The following is a 23569-nucleotide window of genomic DNA, read 5'->3' on the forward strand; positions in this document are numbered from 1 at the left end:
GGTTCATTTAGTAGAGAAAACAAAGTTTTGGAGGAAACTTGCTCTTTCTGTGTTCCTAAGGGAATGGGAAGGTTGGGAGGATGCAGGACATAAAGCCACAGTGTAAATAGTTGCCCTTACCAAAAACTGCTGCTCTGGGTGCAGGTTTACATGGGGTGCGGAATGATGAGATTATGAACCACCCACCTTTTTTCCGGTCACTACCAGAGTATAGCCATCTGCTTCTGCTGACTGCTCCACAACAACCTGGGGAGACACAGGGTGGGAGTCCAGCTGAAAGCTGACGTGTGGAGCTGTGGGCTCGGAGCGGGAAAGCACTATCTAAGAAAGACAGAAATTGGGAAAATCAGCAGGCAACATGTGACACAAATGCATCCTGCTTGGCTTTCTCACATCGCTGCCACTTATCTGCTTGCATTAATTATTTTGCATTACACTGCATAATGTTTTGCATAATGTTTCATCATGATCTGATTAAGCCTCTATAAAATCCACTTTATTTAACACAGCAAAATCATGGTTGTTGAGGGATCCTCAAAATGCATCGTGTTTATTAAAATATGAAGAAGTCACTGCATGCTTTAAAATCCTATAATTTCAAGTATTTAAAAATCAACCATAGAAGATGAAGATGGGTCACTTAGTCAGCCTTGTAGATTTAAGAGTACATTTATGACAAAAAAAAAAAAAAAGAACTGTAGCTACAATGTCTAGTTAAAGGAGACTTCAGGCCATTAAAGGTCAAATATATTTTCATTTATTTTCACCTTTGTCCTTCAGCTTGAAAAATAAACCACACCATGTGTCATTACTATCTGGCCTTGGTGCTGTTGGAGCGCAAAGCTATGGCAGGAGCAGATTATGGCCATGAGCGGTGCTACGAAGTCACAAGCAGACAGAGCTCAATTCCCAGAGCTGCTGAGGTGGTTGTTCCTGCAGAAAGGCTCTGGCAAGATGAAGCTGGGCACCTTGAGTTCTAGCTTCTGCTGACTTCTGTATGAGGTGGGTGTCCAGAACAATCTCCAGCACCTCTTAAATAGCAAGCAGTACTGGCGGCTTCTCTAGAGGATGATCCAAAACAGGAGCCTAATTTAGTTATCCTGAAGCCCTTTCCTACGGGCCCTCTCTCTCAATTTCAGGAGATCTTAAGGAGATTAGTCACACCAGTATGAAATTCCCCGCTAGTCATCTCTCTTCATCTTAAGTTACCTACATACTTCTGAGAATTTGGACCTATTCCTACAAACACATGCTTGACTTTACTACTGTAACTTTGTTGACTTTAATGGGATGAGTCATGGTTATTAAGCACAGGCATAAAGCATCTGCAGATTGGGGTGGATATTTGATAGCAAGACTTTATAGGCTTGTGTCTGCAATCCAGAAGGATGTGCACCCAGTGTGATAGCATCAGACAACAAAGGCAGAGGATTGTTTACATAAGGGAAGATCATGTTCATATTTCAAAATCTGCATCACGTGCAGTTTACTTAAGGAATTTAGATAATCAGCATTTACTGAGAAGTTGAGATTCAATGGAGTTAATTATTTAACAATATCGAAGCAATTCTGAAAATAACTTGTGTGTCAAATGTTTCATTTTTTCCTATAATGAAGCTTTTCTCCTGATTCTCAAGGCAGCATCAGAACAGCCAGGACATTGACTTACACTATTTCACTGGCATTCCCCATTGCCAAGGTCTTTCAACAAGATGGCTGACTCCAAGAATCAACTTAGAGATGCTGTAATTACAGCTGATGTTTTGTTGTAATTCAAGACTTAAATAAAATATATGAGCAGTTAATTCATGGTGATAAATACTTCACATCCCAGAGGTACTTACAGTTTGTGGTTACAAGAAGCTTTTTTTGCCCTTAAAATGAAACTGGCATTGTTGAAGAATTTGCTATAGGTTTGTTTCACAGTACAGAAAGTACAGCTTTTAGAAATCGATACGGTCTGATCATTTTCGGTGACACAGAAGTATGGTCTCTGACTCAGTGTATTAGGGCATAAGCTCTGTTTTTATATTCGGGACAATGAAAAATAGAACAGACTGCAAAGCTGCATGGAAAAGCTTGATTAATGCTGGCATTATGGGGAGAGGTAGCACCACAGCTGCAAATACCTTTTTAGTTGATCATTAGCCATGTCTCATCTCGAATACCCACTGCTATAAAATGCTAAGAATTCTTTTCTATCATTAATCCAGGCTTCCTCTTATTGCCAAGCATTCTTTCTGATTGAGCCACAGCATTAACCCTTTAAAGACATCTGTGTTGCAACTTTATAATGATACATGAAAATTTAGATCCCTTATCTGTACAGTCTTGGAAGATTATTTGTAACATTCAACATCAAATATTTGTTGTGCAGGGGCTGGTTGTCAAATCACCTGCACAGAGCCCAAGAGAGTAGACTTTGACCTCGCGACACACAAGGAGCTCAAATTACACTTCCTAATTCATTTGGGACTGTGGAATAGAAGTTTGCTGTTTTCCTAGAACTAATTTGCCAGCCTATAGTTTTGCAGTAACAGACTCACGATGCAGAAAAACTCTTTCTGTTCTATATAACTGTGCCATTTTTACACACCTCAACCCAGTCCTTGAAATTGTATCTTACTCTTATCCAACATAATCCTGAAGAGAAAGGTGATTTTAAGACAGTTCCTACTGCACGAAGAAGAGGCTGCTTAGGACTCCAGTGTTATTCTCACTTTTTATTTTTATTGCTTGGGACTGGGCTGGTGTATGTACTGTTTGGCATTATTTTAATGTGGTCACACTACCACATATGATACTTCTACAATTGAAATAATTCAGCACTACAGAAGGATTGCAAGATAGTACTGCTTGCTATTTAAGAGGTGCTGGAGATTGCAAAGGCTATAAAGCTGATTGCCCAGGTGCAATCCTTTTTCTTTCTTTTTACTTTTTCTTTTCTTTTTTTTTTTTTTTTTTCATTTACATTTTCTAACATTTTAATGAGAAACCAAGCATTTCTTCAGAGCATACAAGAAATGAAAATATACCTATGTACCTGCACTCAAGCAGTTAAGAGAGAAGGAAGACTTGCACAGATAAATAATTGACAAAAAAGAGAACAAACAGATGCTAGATATAAACGGTCAGTTCCTGCAATAGCCAGAAGTCACCAGGGGTGTTTTGCAAGAGTCTGTGCTGTTTAATGTATGCATAAATGAGTTTGAGAAGTGTGTGAGCAGTCCAGCAACAAAGTTTGCTGAAGATCTGAATGCCTTCAAGGTGATGAGGACAGACTATGAAGGATGGCAGGAGGATTTTACAAGACAGCATGTCAAGGCAATAAAATGGCAGGTGAAACAGAACAAAGAAGATGGATTTAAAGTGATACATGATAGATAGTTCTAGGAAAATGTCATCTCTCTGCTCAATAGAACTCAAAAAACCCCCAAACTTAGACATTATTAGAAAAAGATTACAGAATAGATCGGGAAAGATCTTTATTTCATATAAATTCATGATTGGTGTGATCCTTGAACACTCTGCTCAGTTCTGGTTATCTCATGACAAAAAGAATACATTAAAATGGGAAATGGTTCAGAGAAAAGTAGCAATCAAAAGGCTGAAATAAACAACGACTGAGCAGATAAAATATGGAAGCACTCACTTAGGGGGTGGGATATGAAGAAGACATACAGAATCCTGAGTGGCAAAGAGACAGTGGATAGGGATTGACCATTTAATCTCTTCCAATCAAAGAACTGAATACCATCAAAAGGAAAAAGTGAGAGTCAGGTTCAAAATAAACAAAAGAGTAAGACTTCCTGTCAATATGCGACATAAGTGTGGACTCCTTGCCAAAGGACGTAAATGCAAGAGGAATTCATACTTAAAGGCAAATTCCACTTGAACATGGAAAGAGCTAAACAGACAAAACCCAATTTTTCAAGCTCAGAAAATACCCAGAACTGAAGAACCAAACATAGCTGGAGGCAAGAAGCAGAAGGTGTTACACATGAAGGTGTTCTAGGTGTGTCTAGGGGTGTCCTAGGTGTTCCTTTGACACCGTGTCTGGAGACAGAGAACTGAATTAGATGGACCCTTAGTTTGAACCTATGGCTGTTCCGATGCTCTTATAAAGAACATCCCAAGCAGCACATTCCCAATTAGTAGCTACAACCCCAGACATCCTTCTTAAAGCAAAAACAATGCTTATGTCTCTCTCTTTAAGAGAAACAAAAAAAAGGGTAATCTTTGCATGTAGCTCTAAGTACTTCTACAATGATAAGGGCCAACGGTTAATTAATTAATTAACTGATATATTATTTAATATATCCTTTATACTGGAAGCCAGTGATCACTTATGTCCACGGACATCAAAGTAATTCATTTAAATATTCTCTTATTACCATCAGTTAGCATTAATGTTAAGTCAGAAGACTTGACTCTAGGTTAATTTATGGATAATACGGCAAATTAAGACTGTAATAATCTGAGTTGAAAAACAGTGTGCAGTGGCTTTTGAAAATAATCATTCTGATGCTCAGTTGTGCTGGTCAGCAGGATTGAATTACAAACGTTACTGTGCGTATGGGGAAATATCTTCTGCAAAAATGAGAAACCTTCTTAAAGGAATCACATCTAAGTATCATATTGTTATTTTTCCCCTAGATGTCTGGCAGGTGGAAGCCATTACCCAGCAGAGATAGGCTCAGGGTTAACTTCACTGTAATGTCTCAAATGCCTCAGGATATGTGGCAAAACCTTGTGAAGGGCACATATGTAACTCTCTAAATGCTGTATATCATCCTAATCCACGGAGAGTACAACGGATCATCTCTGAAGGGTGCAAGCTTCTCTATTCAAATGGAATATTAAAACAGGTGTGTTCCTTAAACAGTTATTTGTCAGCATGAGTTCATGTTAATTTGACTGTACAGATTTTGCACTATGCACTATTATTTCGTATTTTTTCTGGCATCATCAAGATACTCTCTCTACCACAGAAAGAATTGTTAAAAGTTGAGATATAGGGATGAAAGCATCACCTTCATAGATCTCACCACAGATTTCTACTGGTTGAAAAATGACAAAATGGGAAGGTTTGCAACAATTCGCATTCTTATAAGTGCATGTATGCATATTTTGCATTTAGCTTACTCCAGACTACCAGTACTGAAATGTCAGGTGAATTTCTGATCCACAAAGGCAGAACAGGAGTGGGTACTGAGTAGGACAGCTTTTGCAATGATTGCCCGTATCCCATCTCTCTTTCTTCCTCCTGGCTTTGCTTGATTTAAAGTTCATGCTCATATATCTGTGACCTCCTTGCACTTGCTTCCAACAAGGCTTGCCACTTGCACTAGTGGGTTTTATTACAATAATATTTATCTAGTAGGAAGGGAACTAGGTCAAAAGAAGTTTGACCAGCTCAAAGGTGAAAGCAGCTTCCATTGTGCAGTGGTAAAGATGAGCTGAATAACTGTGCTGAAAGATGCAAAGCTCTGTACTCTCTTGCTCTGTATTCAACCATTTTGCTAATAGGCACCATGGCTTTGAGCCTCAATTCCTGAAGCACTGAGGCTTTGCCATTTTGCTGTTTACAAGAGGAGAGCAATACTGAATGCCTGGCTCTCTTGTTGAATTCTGGGACACAATTTTCCAAGCGCTGAGTGCAGTTCCAAATAAAAAGCAGATGTGATTAATTTTTCTATACGCATTTCTGTAACATGCATTGTGTTGCTTGGCATGTAATCTATGAAAGCAGCTATGACACACACTGATTTTTCTCTTTTCAGGGAAATGAGATGTGTGTGTTATAGTTTTGTGGTGGTGTTTGTTTCTAATCATAAGTATTCCTGGGAAATGAATGTGACTGTCAAGTGTTCTGCACTCGGATATGAAAGCCAACAGACTTCTGCTCTGCACGTGAACATTTCCCAAACCACTGATCTGCATGAGCTGAGTCCCTATTCTTCATCAGATGGGATGGGGTGCATCAAATGGAAAGATAAGGCTGAAGATGAAGGAAATCCCAAAGGAATCTCTTCATCATTCAAAGCATAATGTCATTGTCACAGGATACTGTGGAGGGCAAAGCAACATATAAATTCAAAAACCAATAAGCAGAATTAATGGAAAAGAATTCCTTTATGGACTATTAAAAGACTATTAAGGACTATTAAACACCAGGCATGGGTGCAATTTCCAGCTCAGGAAATCTCTGGGCCACTGAGTACCAGACACAGGAGACTACTGGGAGAAATATTGGTCTGTCCTTTTACTTTCCTCATACTACCTCCCCTATATGTCCTGAAATCTTCATTCAAACCTCGTCTTCTTTTCTTAGCTGAAAAATCTGGATAAAAATACTGAGATGTAATAGGTCACTAGAAAAAAAAGCTTCCTATTTGTTTTTGTCTTGTGTCAAACAAGTGCAGAGAGGCCCTGAGAAGGGTGAGCGTCTTGCCGTGCAGGATGATTTCTATGCCAACAAGGACTATCTATGCTAGCATGTTTTGGTTCTCATGCCCCAAGCCATATTCAGTCCTGAAGCTGCTCAGACGTGACAGTGTGTGACCATGCCTTGCCAACGTTTGGCTTCTCAGCAGGCTCTGGCTCATATCCAGCCAGACTGAACAGGACCGCAGCCAATGAGCGACTGACTGCATCTCAGGGTGCATGTAAACCCATGGAAAGAAGCTCTTACCTCCAGGAACAACAGGATTGACACTGTGCTGTCCCAACAGAGATGAGAGGACACCTGCAGGAGTTCCTCCCCACGTGCATAGCCCAGTGCTACCTCACTCTGTACTGAGTTTAACTCCCAGAATCAGGAGGTCCCTAAGTGATATGACACTACTGCCAAAATTGCACCTAGAGAGACTTGTTACTCATAGTAGTTGTAAAGCTTACAGTGAAGAGTTTTCCATCCCTTTTCCTGAAGCAGAGAACCAACAAAAAGTGCATTTGTTTGAGTTTGACCTCAGTGATGTCAGCTTCAGGTGTGTGGAGTGTACGCAGTGCTCTGCTTCCAGACAGTGTTGTGTTGAAAACCAGCTTCTGCATCCATCAGAGGAATCAGCCTCTTGTTCATTGTTATGGCCAAACTAAATGTGAGCTTTTCAGGATCTTTTAAAACTTTCCCTTATCCCACTCTCCCAGAGCTATCGAGACTTCCCCTTCCTGAAGAACTTTGCTCTTTTCTTCATTACTCAAAACTCACTCTCTGGGTGACATAACATTCCAGGAACAAAGAAAAAAAAAGCTTCACCTTGGAGCTGACCAAAACTATAAGCATAGATATTATTTCCTTATTTATTTGTGACAAACTATAATTTCCCTGAAATACTGGCTGGTAATAAATGTATCTTTTCCAGTTATGAAAGTATCCTCAGTGTAAATTCTCTAACTCAAGGGGAGTAAGACTGGTTTACATCAGCTATATATCTGACTCCGCAGCCATGGTAGTGTGACTGTGTGCCGTTTTCTAATCAAATAACCACTGTGAAATACCTGATTCACTTTGCACCCAACAGCTGTACTTTCAGCCTCTGTTCCCAGTCACACTCTGAAAACAAGCACAATAAGAAAGGTCGAAACAGCTGCAACTTCTCAACAGAAAAAAAAAAAGAGGGAGAAAAAAAGCTTGTTGTCAAGCTCCAGCTTAGGAAGGAAGTAAAACCATTTTTCTTATCCATCTCATGTGTGTCAGCTGTCTTAGAAAAATTATTACTGCTCTGTGTTGTAACAGAAACTCCACAGTACTTAGTAAACTACAAACTCCAATCTATTCATGGCCAAATAAAAATTTAACATTTCTGATGCAGCCAAAACACGCTCAGTATGTCAATGGGCTGCAATCATGCTCCGGGAGAGCTTTGGAATTCACCTTCCGGCCTCAATTATCTTCCTTAAAAGAGCTCATGAATCTTCTGTGTTTGCACCATCTAGATCAATTTGATTTTAGTTTTAGATTTTGTCTGAAGAAATATATGTTTAGTAAAGGAGGCTGCATTTCCTTTCCAGTATTAGTACATTAGTGCTTTCCGGAGCTGTTAAAGAGCACAGTTTTTTTTATCTAAATAAAAGCACAAGCAGAAAATAACAGGTGACTACTTGCTGATTGGGTAAAGCATAGCTGCTTTTGCAGTCCCATTATTTTTGGTTCCTCTGATGCTTTTTTTAAAGAAGCAAAATACAGGCTATTCTCTGATAAATGCTGGGTCATTAGCACAGCCATAAGCTTCAGTGGAATCACTTGTAAAGATTCAATGTGATCCGGCTCTAAATACATCAAAAACCTCAAATCAGCTAGCCATCATCTACAGAAGGAAAAACTGTGTTCTCAGAAACTATTTATTAAACTTTCTCCTGACTTTCACAGAAATGTTGTTCTTTAAGTACATGGTAAACAGAGAAAAAGGAATGGAAATGGAAACAGACTCAGGGATGAAGCGTCGGTAGAAAGGCAAAAAGTGATGAGCAGAAGAAAGCGCAAAAGAAGATAGAAGGAGAGCATGAAAAATCAAAGAAAGAAAAGGAGGATCAAATGGTTGACTACTGATGAAGTGTAAGCAGGTGGATGTAAGAAACTTCTTCAAATAATTTTTTCTTGAGTATCAGTAGTTTGCTTCTGCACCTATGGGTACAGTTGCCAGAGACAGAGGTACTGTGTCACTATTAATCCTGTGGATAACTCCTAGTGCTGAAATCTATGCCACAAAGTAAAATGTCCAAACATAGGCTTGAAATTTAGTACTTCAAAGAGGATCTAAATACAAGATGAACCGCATTCATTACAAGAAACCTATGTTTGAATATATATTTTTTATTTTTCTTTTAGATAGTTTCTATGAAAATATGAAGATATTAATGTGATGTAGCCCATTATAAAACAAGTTCCATGACAGACAGAACCATGCAACTCATTTTCTCTGAAAGCAAATCTCTCTCAGAACAGGTATGGTCAGCTCTGAATAGCTGCAAGTTAAAAGTAGATTGTACAAGAAAATCCAACATTTTCCTGTACAAAGAGCTAAAAATATTAGCACAAATGATGCACTGTACAAAAGGTAGGTGTGCGATAAGGGAAACAACAGGGGATCCCTTGCAACAAATTACAGAAGGTTTGTGAATTACACAAAAAGAGAACAGTTAAATCTCATTGGTAAAAAGTACAGGGAAGTGACTGGAGATATTGTTTTGATGAATTAAGTTACTGTTAGATTATCCTGACTTTTTAATCCATTTTACTTCAGTAGCGTTATTTTAACATCTTAGTATTTAATGATTTCCATCTCATTGCAGTTAATAGCTATATTTCCATAGAAACACTGAAAATCTGCTTTTGTTGGGCATTTGCTGATGAACATGCTTGAAAGCACTTCCTAGATAACTGTAAGTGTTAAAAAAATGAAAGGTTTAATGGAAATGAACATTGCATTTTGCAAAAGGACACATCTTCTAGTCACACATCTTAGTGACCTACTATTCCTTCCAAGACCATTTAAAGGAAATGAAAAACACTAAGGATTTTACTTGGAGTCATTTACTTGGTGTCATTAAAGCTAGTTATCATGCTTTTTCTCCCGGTGGTCACACCAAATTCTCAGAAAGAGCTCCTTCTTACTACAGTATAAGGCCAATTATAACTTTCCTCTGTAACTCAAGCCAATCTAATTCAACAATGAGAATATTTCTGGTAAAGACAATATGCGGTTTACACAGCAGCCTTTCTTTTGATCTGTACTTGAACCTGGAATGGGAAATGTATCCTGGAAATATTTTAATTGTTCCATGGACTGGGTAAATGTCTGAATGAAATGTGTGGTTCAGGACTTGAATGAATAATTTAAGGAATCTTGCAAATAAAAATAATGCTGGCTTGTGCTTTCCACCAAAGCTCCCTAAAAGCTTTGTGACAGCCAAAAACAAATGCAGTGAGTAAGATAGTGGTTGTTACTAACTGTATTTTTTAGATAGGGAAATGGCTTTGGAAAGGTTAAACAAATTGCTCGTGTTCGCTTTGTGAACCAGTATCTATGTTTAAGAGCAGAGTGTAGGTTGCTCCTGTGCTTAGCATGTAGCTCTTAGCATTTGCTTTTCCTGCCTCAAGACTTCCTGCAGCTTATAGATAACGAGGCTGTCAAAGGAAGTTCAGGCAAAACTGGCAGGGTTGTCACTGAACATTTTGTTAAATTCCTATCTGTTAGAAGGAAAGGAGGAATGTAATTTGCTCTGATTTTCTCCTGTTTTCCACCTATCCTTTGTGGAAAATTACTTTGACCTCCTGTTTTGCAGGAGCACAACAGACTGTGCAGTAAGGGACAGGTTCTGCATCCAGTCTGTGCAGAAGGCAGTAGTCAGGGTATTGTTTTCCCTTTGACCAAAATAGGTGCCAACTGTGGGTTAATAAATAATGGAGACAGTATGCACACCTGCCTACTGGGTGTATTAAAGACAGAGAATGAGGGGAAGGGAGATAAGAAAGAGAAAATATGTTATTTAGACTATCTGATGACTTACACCCTACAAAGATTCTTATAAGAAGGCACAGTGCCCAAGTGTTTTCTAATGGAAGATTGTCAGAACGAGAAAGCTGGAAGGGCACAGCAGCTCATGATGGCCTTCTTATTCAGTATAATTTAACAATGGTTGATGGATGACACTTCTATCTTTGATGACTCATCAACCCACAGAGTAAGAATATTCAGACTGCCAACAGTTCAGGACAAATAACACTGTCAGAATGAAAAGGACGCAGAGACTTGGATACAAGCAGGATCCAGATGTACACACCCTGGCTGGACCCTGTGGCAGCTCTAGTAGCCAAGCTCTCCAAGGTGGTCACTGAAGGTTAACAGTGCTTGAAAAGAGATGGGTAGATAGAGGCAGCCCTCATTGCTTTCAAAGTATTTTTTCCTCTTGTGTGTGATCAACAAGCTTCAAAAAGACTTGGCCCTACGGGTTAGACTTATTTCATTATTCACCTACAAAGAAGGCATGCAGACTAGTCTGCCTGCCTAGATCAGTTATGCACTCAGTGGAAGGAGACAGACTTCAGGAGCATAATTTACCACTTATTATGGAAAACTTTTTTTACGGCACGAGGAAATGCTGTCCAAAAGAACAGTGTGAAGAAAACGTCTTGTAAAATCTAAGATGCAATCAGAGATACTTGAAAGTGTGTAGGGGAAGAAGTTAATCTCAGTTCTTCAGCTGTGAGTCATAATCTCATATGGGTAGAAAAGCAAGTAATTTGGTGCCATAAAAGTGGATCAGTATCTAGAAACAACTAACGCTCCTGTTTCTGCACACTAAGCTGTCTGGGCATTTTACTTTAAGTTTGGTTTAATCTGATCTTCTAGATCAAATGACCACTTGAAGCATGTCTGAAACAGTTTGAAGAATCAGTCATTCGTTTAGAGCTTTTTACACCCATCTGGGGCTGAAGCATTTGTGTGTAGGACAGAAAGTGCAGTTTATTTTCCTTTGAAAGAAATCTAGTTTGTATGGACCAAAACAGATCTCTGAACTTAACCAGATGGACTAGTTGGAGACTGTGGTGGAATCTGATCCAGAACCATTGCTCCAAACCACAAATCCCATATGAACATTTAAAATGCTGAATGCTCCATTAGATGCTTTGTTTATATTCCAGAGGCTCTATTTTGCTCAGCAGTGTATATTTTCTAACACCCTGTTAAACTGGATAATACTGGTCTTCACTTTTCCCTGTTGTGCAAAACTCCAGAGTGCTTTTTTTTCAGTGTGAAGGTAATATTTACCTGCATGAAGCGGCCCTCTGAAGTTCCCAGATTGGCAATGGTAAGGTTCCCTTTGGTGAAGACTGATATTGAAGTTAACAGGATGTTGTTGAACTGGCCCATGAACAAGTCAACCCTCTGCAAAGGAGTTGTAACTTCTAAGCGGTATTCATCATCTTGTGCTCTGCAGTATGAAGCATTTCTTGAAAAAGCCTGTTAGAAAATGAAGTACAGATGAGTACTGTCTTTATGAGTAAGAATAGATCTTTGTCAGAGTGAAGTCATTTAGCACAAATGCATTTGACCAAAAGTATTTTAAAACGTTTCAAACTTAATTGCTTCATCAGTTATGGTGTTCCTTGAGGAAGGCAATGACTTCTTAACATTATGGGAATGTTTCTTTGAACTTTTTCATCCAGTCGGTTAGGAAGAAGACCACAGGGTCTTCATTTAACCAGATGATGTGTGTATAAGAACACATACCAAAGTATTCTTTCCCTTAGTGAATTCCATAATGCTTCTTCAACAAGGCTCTCAGAATTCTTTGATTGCAGAACTTGACCAATAACACACTTGTTTCTAAAACACTGATTCCTAGAAAATGATTCTCTAAAAAACTGCTTTTTTTTTTCCCCACTTCTTTTTTTTTCTGCATTAAAACAAGATTTTCCAACATTTTTCTTTTTCTGTTCTATTTTTCCCCACATTTGTTTCAGTAACAAAAAAAGATGGAGAAAGCAGAAGATAGAGCAGGAAAAATATGTTTCTGATCGTGTATTTTAATGAAACTAAGAATGAGGCCAGATTTTTCTAATCACATAAGCTGTTATATTGATCATCTATTGCTTATGCACTATTTTGTCCAATCTCTGTATGTCTTGGGTGAACCATAATAGTTGCTGTATTTGCAGGATTTTCTTTTTCAGTTTGGCAACAGAGAATACATGTTTTTAATTTTCATTGGAAAAATTTCTGTGGAGTACACTTTAAGGAATCTCCAGAGAAGAATATAACCTGCTGTTCTGATAATTCAATAGTAATCTACTAACTGAAAATTCCATTACTATTGATACTACATCATCTGTTTTGGTGAATTTGTACAAGTAATAACCAGGAACCCCCTAAAGGATCTCTAACCAGTTTAAATTTGGAAGTCATCTAGTGTCTCCCCACTTTATAGGGGAAGTAGCATACTTTATGAATAAACATGCAAGAAGACTATAAAGGATCTTATGATGATTTCCTCTGTCTAAATCAATTCAGAGCAAGGTTTTTTCCTGATTTTGTATTGATTTATAGTTACAAACATGTTTTTAAAATCTTTTTAAAAGCTTGAATTAAGCCTTAAAAAGACAGAGTCTTTCCACTAAACTCAATAGATTGGGATCTTATACTTTAAGAACAAGTAGGAGTAAAATTTTATTTTTGTATTTTCTTGATTTGGGCGATTTTCCTTCTAATGTTTATAAGCAAAGTATTATGAAAAAGAACACAATTAACCCAGAATTTCTTGTTGGTTAAACACTGGTGAATTCTGGGAGGAAAAAAACCAAAACAAACAAAAAAACCCCAAAAAAAACCCCACCAGAAAACACTGCACTGAAAATGCTACTAGCAAACTGTTCAATGTAATTGTGCAGCCCTTGGCCATTAAATTGTATTCCTGAACTGTGTCCAGAAATAGTAGTGGCAAATGAAGGTACTGTGATTCCTGGTGGTTGCTTTCAGCAGTGGAGCCAGCTTTTCTCCAGGTGTCTTGCCATTTTACTGTATCATTTATGTAAAACTCTGCATAAGACCAAACAAGAGCAACTCTCTATGCACAATCTAGTGATAGAGAAAGAGGGCATCCAGATTAGACCTGACACAGCAGTCACTTCAGTTTGGTTATCCACATGTTAGAGTGTTTTCACTATATGTTTTGATATTAACTATCAGCGTTTGTTAGGAAGTCAGCTAACACTTGGCATTTAAGCACACTGAACATTCACTGAAATACATATTTTTAACCCAGTATTTGACATGGTTAAATCATCAACAATAGACAAACACAACTTTTCTTTGTTTTGGCCACCAAACAAGCTAAAGGCTTTGTTCTTTTGCACTCATATCCTATCCAGTTGAAAAATATTTCTGAAACATCTGTGCAGAGATTACTCATACAGTGAGTATGAATAGTTCAAGTGTAGAAAGATGTGCATTTTTCATGCTTTTCTGAAATAATGCAGGTTTCTGAGTTTACCCTCCCCCACCTTGGGACCTCTGTTCTTTGCTTTAATTCCTTTCCTTCCATGTGAAAAATAAAAAACACCAAAACTTTGGGGACGATGCTTCTGCGTTAACCTTAAAAAAGCACTTCCTCCTGTTTGCCCATCTCAACACGACTGGAACATCCTGACGCTCCTTGTGAAGCTCTGTTCAAGCTCATTTTAACAAGTGGCTAGATTTTCCTACTTGCCTTGACACCTTTCCTAGCCTCCCTGAAGTCATTTCAGCCTTCCTCAGAGATGTTGTCATTTTGGGTATCTGCCCAAGAACCTTCAGACTGTTCCACATATGGCTCTCTTACAAAACCTAGCTCTTCATGGAGCAACCACAGTGTTAGGTTAGCTGTTCAGAAAATACAAATGCTTTGATCCTTGAGTAGAAGTAGAGAGATTAAAAGGCTACTTAGAAAATTACAGAAAGACTGATAACACAGAAAACTTCAGCAAAGAAGCTGCTTTAAATTAACTCTTTGAAGATTGAATCTCTCCCTCTCTTTCTCTCAGTGTACACATAAGTATTCTCTTGGCTGTCAGTGTGGAAAAATAACTGATGTCAGATGATGCACTCATGATATTATGCCAAGTTCCAGTGACAAATCACACAAATATTGAAATGGACGATCTGAGCACGGGTAAGTGCTTGGGTTGGGCTATGCTGCCTCTCCTGTGTTATGAGAAGTACCAATTGCACATGACTCATAGTAAGGGCTTTGTGAAACTACTGTAGGTGAGCCATTGGAATGCAACAAGGTGCAGGCATGTACTGTCCAGAAGGGTAGGACATAACATACACCATCTTGCTTTTTCATAGGAGAAGAAGAATGTTTCAGGATTTATTCTTGTCTGGGTCCAGGGAAGGCAGACACATCGAAGAAGCCTCCAGAAATTTTTGAGCTGGGCTATCAAAATCAGTTGCTGCTTGGCAGTTAACTGATGATTTACACCATGATCAGACTTAAATATAATATTTTGGACGCAGCTGAACATGTAAAACTGAAAGTGCAAAGCATGGGGAAAAATTTAAAACCTCTAAAGAAAGTCAGTGTCAGTGCCTCCTATCTAGTCTAAACAGCTAGACTCAGGGACAAAAAGGTTTAACCAGGATTTTTTGTGAGCTTTCCTGACATTTGCAGCAGTGTTATTTGGAGAAACAGTTCAGTAAGCATTTCTCCATGCTGGTCTTTCCAGAGCTGGACAAAACCTCTCCTCATTTAAGTGCAGTGCTCAATTAGATAGTGATATTATGTCTTGATCTGATACTTAATGTCTTGAATAAACTCGAAATTAATGACTTAATCACTGCAGAACATCTCATAATGTCTTGCAAGCAATTTGGAGGACATCATTAAAATTTAAATTTAATTTGACAAATTGGAGAAATGGACTGAAAGTAACGAGATTTACTAGTGTCAGTTGTAAAATACTACATTTATGAAGGAGAATTCAAGTACATTGGAAATAGGTGGGAGTCTTGTTTCCTATTGGTTAGTTTATATGACTTATCACTCATTGGCTCTCAGGAATCAAATAGTGTGAGCTTTAGTTTCATGCTATAGGTACTGGGAGTCTCCAGGAAGGGAAATGGGCATTCAGAAGTGCCTACAGCATTTGTCTGTTGAGCATTTCTGTGGTCTAACATGAATCATGGAAAAGGAGCTACTTCTAGATGAGCTGGAGCCTGATATCTGCAAATGGCAAATCCATTTTCAATGAATAACTGCTATAAGGGAAATGAATGGATGATTCTACATAGCAAATTGATTCCCAAGCCAATTTAAAGTCAAAACAGTGTATGAAGACATTTAGGAAATCACCAGAATAGTTTATTTTCTCTCCTGCCATGGAGGTTAGTGAATCAAGATGAGTAAACTGCAGTTTTCAGGAGTGTATTCTCTTATATACAAACACGTAATTGTGAAAAACTTACATGCATAACTGAATAGCAACAGTAACTGCGGGGAAGATAAAAGAACCTCTTCAGATTTTCCTCTCTCAATTTTCTTGAGTGTTTCTAGTCAACAAAGTTTTGCTGCTTTGCAACACATCCAGATTTTCTGGGCAGTCTACGATATCTCTCTCGAGGTGAGAAATGCATTTGATCACTCCATCCTTCCATATGAAAGACAAGAACTAACATTCTGGCTCCAGTAACATTGGTGAAGCCAAGATATTGCCTGAAAAGGATGAGTGACTTGATCAGCATCATGCTGGCAGTCCATTAGAAGACTAAATTTGGAACTTGTACCATCTCTTTTCCATCCCCAAATTAAAAAATGTGAGGTACGTTATTAACCTGGACTGTATATTGTTGTTATCTTTGAAAGGAATTACTCCTTGGATTTCATAAACCTCATAAATTTTCCCAACTGTCACATACCTATCTCTTTAATTTTAAACTCAGGGAAGACTACCAAGATCCTTGTTCTCATAACTCCTTGACAGAATGAGGTGAGGAGAAAAATAACCAGGACAACCTTCCTGGCCTCCAACGCTTTTATGGGCCCTGTTCACTCTGTGCCTTATTCTGTCAATTCCCTTAGCAAAGGGACAATTTCCCCTCTTCTTTTCCATATAGTTTCACACCATAGTTGGTCAGATGGAATAATGCACAAGGGAGAAAATTAGACATATACATGGAGCTTTCTACGCTGATCCCATGGAGGAGATTCTTTTAACTCTGCAATCTGCAAGAACAAAAATTTATGAAATTGACCCAATTTCACTACTAAGAATTCTAAAAAGGAATGGTCACTTTGTTTTTCTCACTGGACACAATTGTCTCCATTATTTCATTATGAGCACAATCAATGACTTTACAAGGAAAAATAATGAACACTTATTTTTTGTAAGTAACTGAACAGAAAATAATATCTTGTGAACAAACTTGAGCGCTGTACACTGGAGCCAGTCAGGATGGAGGAACAAAAGTTCTCTGGATGCAGCATCTCAGCTTTTGCCAACAAAATCAACCACAGTTCTATAGTCAGAATTGTCACCTGTTGGATCATCACAACAGCAGTGTGAACTCCCAAAACTTCCTGCTGCATTACCAAGAAACAGCTATATGTGCCTAAACAGGGATGTCCATATAGCCATGCTAGTTGTACGTACTCTTTAAAAGCAGGCTGAATGTGCAGTGACACTGTTCTTTGTTGGCACCAAGATTACCAAGATCATATTATCTCATTTCCTTTATAAGATATTATCAGTGATGAGCTTTGGTCTTTCATATTGAACTGTTGCACATATTTATATCGATGGGCTCAGAATATCCTTGGAAAGAAGTATTCCAAATAGGTGAGTCAGCTGTTATTTGCAGTAGGGACCCAATGGAAACGATACTGGAACAGTCTGCTGTGCACAGCCCACCTGCTGCGCTCACAGCACAGTAAGACATCTAATTTCCACGTTAATGAGGCAATGATAGTTAGTAGACTGCTTCCTAGGTACATATGCTCATCTTCTTCAAGCACTGTTCTGTCAAACAGCTACCTAATATCCATGTTCTTGGGAAGAGAAACAGAAATCATTCAGAGTTCACATCACAAAAAAGTATTTTAAAACATATCATACAAAAAGTGATGTGTTAGCCCTTTGCTAACATCTATTAAAACAATCTTAAAACATAGTTTTGCAAAGCAGTATTGTCCTTGTGATAATAAGCAGGGAAAAAAAAAAAAAAAAAAAGAATGAGCCAGTTTCACTAGTGGGCACACATTTCTCACCAAATAGTTCCTACAGAAGAAGATCTGAGGTGTTCTTGGTCACTTCATGAGAGTGTAGGTGCTGAGAGCTATGTGCTCAGCTGAGAGCCTGAGAACAGAATACATCTGCGGCAGGGGACCGGGTTCTTCTGTTTCTAAGAACTTCTGCTGGGGCACTAAAACTTAGCTTTACATGGAAAAAGAGCTTCTTCCTCTTTTTGTTTTAAACAAAGAATTGTTTCCCTCTTCCTTCCTCTTCTTCCTATTATTCCTCATGTATTTGAATGCTATTCAAGTGTTGTGTTTTGGTTTTTTTTTTAATAAAATACAGGGGAAGTATGTTCCCTTTCTGAGAGTAAAATTTCAGTTCTCCACTGCAAAGTTTGAAGAAAAAGCAAGATAGAAGCCATTAAGAAACTGCAATTATTCTGTGGCCAATACTATGAGTTACTATTGCCTGGACTTAGTCTCAGTAACACAGGAAGCCAGCCCTGCAAAACAGTCCCTGTTGTAGAGGAAGTAAAAATTTGGAGGAAATTACTGGAAGATCTTTGAGCTTCACTTTGAGCTTCAGGACTTGATCTGGAACTCACTTAAGTCAAAGGAAGGATTGTTCAAATATTTATGACTCACAGAAAAAGAGAAATCTTTAAAGAACTCTGCTAAAGTAAAATTTTACACAGTATAAACCCACTAACTCGTATTCTTGTTGCCTTGATCTACTTCACTGTTAACTGAGGAGGGGAAAGAGGTTACTGTAGTGATGCTCCACTTAAGGTAACAAGGTAAAAAGACATCCACGTTAAATGTAATTAGTTAATACAAATTAAGATGATTATATGTTCTATTGTCAAGATCATTCAAAGAGTTATTTGCTTTTGTCATTGAACAGCACTGCATTAGTTCTCATAATTCGGTTAGTGCATTAGCACTAAGTAAATCTTATTGATTTGAGAGATAAAATGGACCTAAGTAATCTTCGCATTTTGCTTATTTCCTTTATATTAATTTAACGTTTAACTCAGTATACAGATTATCAAATGAGAGGTGTTGACGAATTGCAGATAGTGAATAAATAAAATAAGGTGTAGGAGTTGTTGCTCTAAACAGTTTAGATATACATTTACACAGTACATTAGGAGCATTTTTTCAAAGAAATCTTTATGTGGAACCTGTGATGATGCAGAAAAGCTGTGAACTTCATGTAGACCAGATATTCTAAAATAATGCTGAGTGTGGAGACTCTTACTCCACAAGAATATTGCTCAACAACTGCACTTGCAGCCAAAACAGTGGTGCAACAGTGTCTGGGATAGAAAAGAGTCCAGAAAGTAGGAAAAAATCATACAACTGGCCCTAGATTCTAGTCAGCGTATAAAAGAAGAGTTGTGTATGCCTTGAGAAAATCAAGTTCTAATTATCACTTCCCCCAGGATCATTCTTCCCCTAACATTTCATTGTATTCACTCAGTGCATATCCAATAGAACTAATATTTCTTTGTGACCTACTCTTGCTTTCTGAAACATTTATTCAATGGTTTTTATTCCTTTGCGGTAGATATATATATATATATATAATATATATATTATGTTTGTTATAATTAATTATATATTGTTATATATAATAATATATTTAGTATGGGATTTGACTCTGATTTTGTCTGTGGAAATCAGGAGTAATACCACTCTGATGGAAAAGCTGTCTCAGATCTTAACCTAGAAAGTCCAAGTGACACAACAGTCTCCTGGATACTAATTGCCTACTGTTGCTTTAGTGAGCAATAGTGAAAGTGATGGTGATACATGGTCCTGAGTCAGATCAAACTGTGAGCAGAGAAATTGCTGAGGTAAGGGTGGCGCTGAGGGAGCTGAAAGGCAGATGTCTGCCTTGTCAGGGCTTTTGTTCTAAATGCAGACAGGATAAAAAAGTGTCTTTCATAGATGGGCAGAAATAGAAGGCTGAAAGCTTGTTAGACGCTTACAGTGCTGTGGTATCTGAGATGGATGCCCTCTGGATATGTTTCTTCATCATTTGGCAGAAGAAGCTGAGGGAAATTCGTTCCTGACTTAGATGTCTCAGCTAACTATCAAAGCCAGGTGGGCTAAATCCAAGGCTTAGTAGATATGCATGTGGTGCACTGCAGAATCAGCTTCCTTTTCTCTGGAACGTGGATTTGTATACAAAGAAACCCAAGCAGCTCTCTCAGCAGGGCTGACAGTGTCCCATTGCAAACTATCCATCTGCAGACTAGACAGGAACTTAAAGTGGAGCAAAGGAGCCTTAGAATTTGCTTTGCACACAGGAAAATAGACTTAGATCTGAATACTACATCTCCAGTGAGTGTAGTTAATGTCGCATACCTACTAGTCGAAGTTTGGAAGCCTCTTCCTGTGGGACTGTAAAGTTTTTCACATTTTGTCAGAGTTACACAGGATCAGAAAATTATTCTATGCCCAGCTCTAGTCTTTAGAGTTTAAAGGGTTTCAGAAACTCTGAGGAATAAAAAACACATGACCAGAATATCCAGACATCAATGTGAAAAATTAAAAACATTTTCTGCTTGAAATGATTTCTGTGAAATTCCAGAGAAATGCAGCACTATCACTCTCCCACACTAATAGCCAACAGGGAACCCTGCCTTCGGTGGAAGAATTTGATTAAAAACTCTGGAAATGGAACATTATTAGTAACTCTGGATGATAAAGCAGTGCCCTTTGCAGAAAATGGTAGGTTAACGGATACCACTTTTTCACAGAGAAATCCAGCTTTCAACAAGAAGATGATAAAATACCAAACAGCAGCACTGGGAGCCAGAGCCAGGTCCTTAACGGGAGATCAGGAGATGAAAAACTCTGTAGTTTTTCAACACTTAGATTAACGGGTCAGTCAGCCCGCAAGTCCCATGTGTGCTGGGGCTTGGAAGACTCTGCATACACCTACTACTAAGGGCAGTCTGGTACTTTCCAAAGAAGGTCCTTGACATGCTTTTTTCCTTGTCTTTTTCTTGGGAACTTTCTTGTGTCATTGTCCCTGGGCAATCACCTCAATGGTTTACACCTCCAATTAATCTGACCCAGCCTGAGATAACCATAGCCACACCTGTGCCTAACTTCTTTCATACAATTCAGACTGTTCTTGCAGCCATCACACTTTCCCCACACATGCCTTGCAAGACTGAGTGAGTAGATAGCACTGTACTTAATGCTGGAGGGCCTTGGGGTGGTAAGCATACCTTGCCTTTCTCTTGGTGCCATGCAGGACTTATGAAACATCGGTGGGGTATTTCCTGGACTTTCAGCAGACAGTCAGTGAGTGCAAAACAGGAATGTAGTTGCAGCCCATCATTTTACTAGCATGATTTAAGCCTGTATTAAAGGTTGTCACTGTGCATTGCTCATCACCAAATTGCTCTTTATTTATCCTTCTGAGATGTCAGAACCCATAGAGAAGCTAGCACAAAAACTGTGTGGCTAGGAGCAGGCTTCATGCCCAGGCAGATCTCTGTGTCCCATTTGATGTAGCATTTAAAAAAAAAAGAATAAATGATTGAATCAATCAGATGGATCCTGGTGCCTGGCTTTTAGGGGAAGGAACTAGGCACATCCTACTCATGATACAAAAAAAACTATTCTCTATGTTATGAGATTATCCAAATAAGCCACATCTACCCTTCCTAAACAGAGAGATGTGGTGCTATTTTTAAGCCTGCTAATATTTTTTAAGCCAAATGGTGTGGGATCTTAGAGTTACAGGGATTCAGAAGACTTATTTGTCTCTGTTTATTTTATTAAATATTCCTAGACATACCCTAAGGATGACAGATCAATAAGTGCCTTTGTGGTTTCCTGATAGAAGGCAGCAATTATTTTCTTCCATTACAATATAAGCATAACCCAATTTTACTCATCTGTCATGATATGTAATAGTAATAAAGAAGCATCAGCATGTGTTCATTTTACTGTCATTTTATCTCTTGTTTTGGTGATTTTCTGTTTTCATTTCATGCTTTTCCAATATGATTTTTATCTCTTTGTGCCTTTCATTTGACAGGAGTGGCGACCAGATTGTCTTGCTTTAGGACACTTGTGGGAAATGTGGTAAAAGCCTGTGTGTGGTTTCTCTTTTCCCAGAAAGTAAATGTTAGCCTCTCAACTGTCCCTACAGAAGGAACTTCTAGAGTTGATTTCATTTTCAAAGATGCTTTTCCATGGAAGTTCATAGGGATTGAAACTGGGCAGCAGGGAAATGGGTTCACAATAGTTTGGTAAACAACAGAAACAGAAAAGCTAAACAAAGCCATAAGATTCTGATCTGACAGTTGATATATATATATATATATATAGCTGATTGCTGAGGCTAAACTCAAACCATTTTCCTCACGTGGAGGATCCCATTCAGTTCATGGCAGAGGTTGAGACTACTGCACTACGTCTGCAGATGAAACATGTAGTACTTGTCTCCTTAGTTACATACATCTCCACTCTAATACCACAGCTGAAAGTGACTAAAAGCCAAAGACCAGTTTCCTTCTTGTGGGTGAGGCGACTCCTGAACAGTGATTCAAAACCTTCCACAGTCCTGATTTTGGCAAGAAGACTCCTTTACTACAACTCCATATTTTACTTTTAACTTGAAGCCAGTTCAATTTCCTCCTTTCTGTCACTCAAGTGACAGCCAGCTCTTCAGAGAAGGAAATTCTCAGGAACTGTTAACTGGTCTCAGCTCCACTTGAAGTATATCTACTGTCAGTCAGATGCACCACTGGATTAACTTTTCCTGACCCTGACTTCAGTGAGTCCAGGCTTTGCCTTCTTAAGTATTTCACTTAACTGGAAGTGTTTCATTTTGATTTTAAAATGCTTTCCATGAGCACTGGAATAAACGAAGCACAACTGAGCCTGGATTTACATCTTGTGGTTGGTTGACTACACTCTCCCACTGAGCTCTGACAGAGACTTTTCCCATGGGTGAGCAATTCCTTCTCCAGTCCCAGTTTGCCCCTCTGCTGTTTATAAAGGGGCTCCTTGCACTTCATCAGTTTCCACAGCCTGAGCATATATTGGATCCGTCTCTAGAGTCACACTTGGATTCACATCTGTAACATTTCTAAAGGTTGCATTTACCAGGAGAACTAACGGAAAGACAGGCATATCTTAACACTGAATTAGAAAACAAGGCTAAAAGTTAACAAATTTTACTAAGCACATCAAGATTAGTATAAAGCTTCTTTTAAAAGATCAAAATCTGAGAAAATAGGGTTGAGGAAATGTTTTGGTTGCTTTACTCTGATATATTTTGCAGCCCTAGCACCCTTTAGCAACCTTATTCTCAACAGTACTGAGGGATCGCCTCCTAGAAAGATGGACTACCTCAAAGTTCAACCAAATTATGTATAATTTCCTACTGGGAATTTTGTTGGTAACATTGAACAGTCTTTGTCAATCAAACTGCAGCTAAATTATCAGATAGCAGAGCAATCTCTTGTAAATGCTGCTAGAGGCTTTTTTCTTTTTTAATTTTGAAGATAGTGGTAACTCTTATTCACTGCTGGCCCGTTTTCACTGTCCTATGACTAACTCTCATAGTGGTCAGAGCCTTTTTCTTGCTTCAGTGGTCTGCGGTTTCATTCTGTCAACGTTAAAAAGAAAGATCATCTTGGCAGCATTATAAAAAGCAAGTTTTTAATTTTGCCAAAATAAACTGTGACAAACTCTCACAGTTTATTAAAAGCTTTCTTTTAAGTTGAAGGTGACTTACAAAGTGCATTTTAATCATCTACAAAAAAGGACATAAGACAAGTTGAAAGGTTTGAGATTTTGTTTTGTTTTGATCTCCAGCAGAATC

At 38.4% G+C, this 23569-nt stretch overlaps 1 protein-coding gene across 2 annotated transcripts in view; it reads right to left on the bottom strand.

Annotated features, from left to right (window-relative positions):
* Nucleotides 1-23569, bottom strand: part of MET (MET proto-oncogene, receptor tyrosine kinase) — an 86825-nt gene that overhangs the window by 40678 nt on the left and 22578 nt on the right. For both annotated transcript variants that reach the window (XM_015853670.2, XM_015853664.2), the window contains exons 3-4: nt 11775-11966; nt 187-321 (exon numbers count right to left, since the gene is read on the bottom strand). In XM_015853670.2, coding sequence (XP_015709156.1) covers nt 187-321; nt 11775-11966 — 327 coding nt within the window. The remainder of the gene's footprint in view (nt 1-186; nt 322-11774; nt 11967-23569) is intronic.

This window comes from Coturnix japonica, chromosome 1 (assembly GCF_001577835.2).
Source record: "Coturnix japonica isolate 7356 chromosome 1, Coturnix japonica 2.1, whole genome shotgun sequence".
Lineage (NCBI taxonomy): Eukaryota > Metazoa > Chordata > Aves > Galliformes > Phasianidae > Coturnix > Coturnix japonica.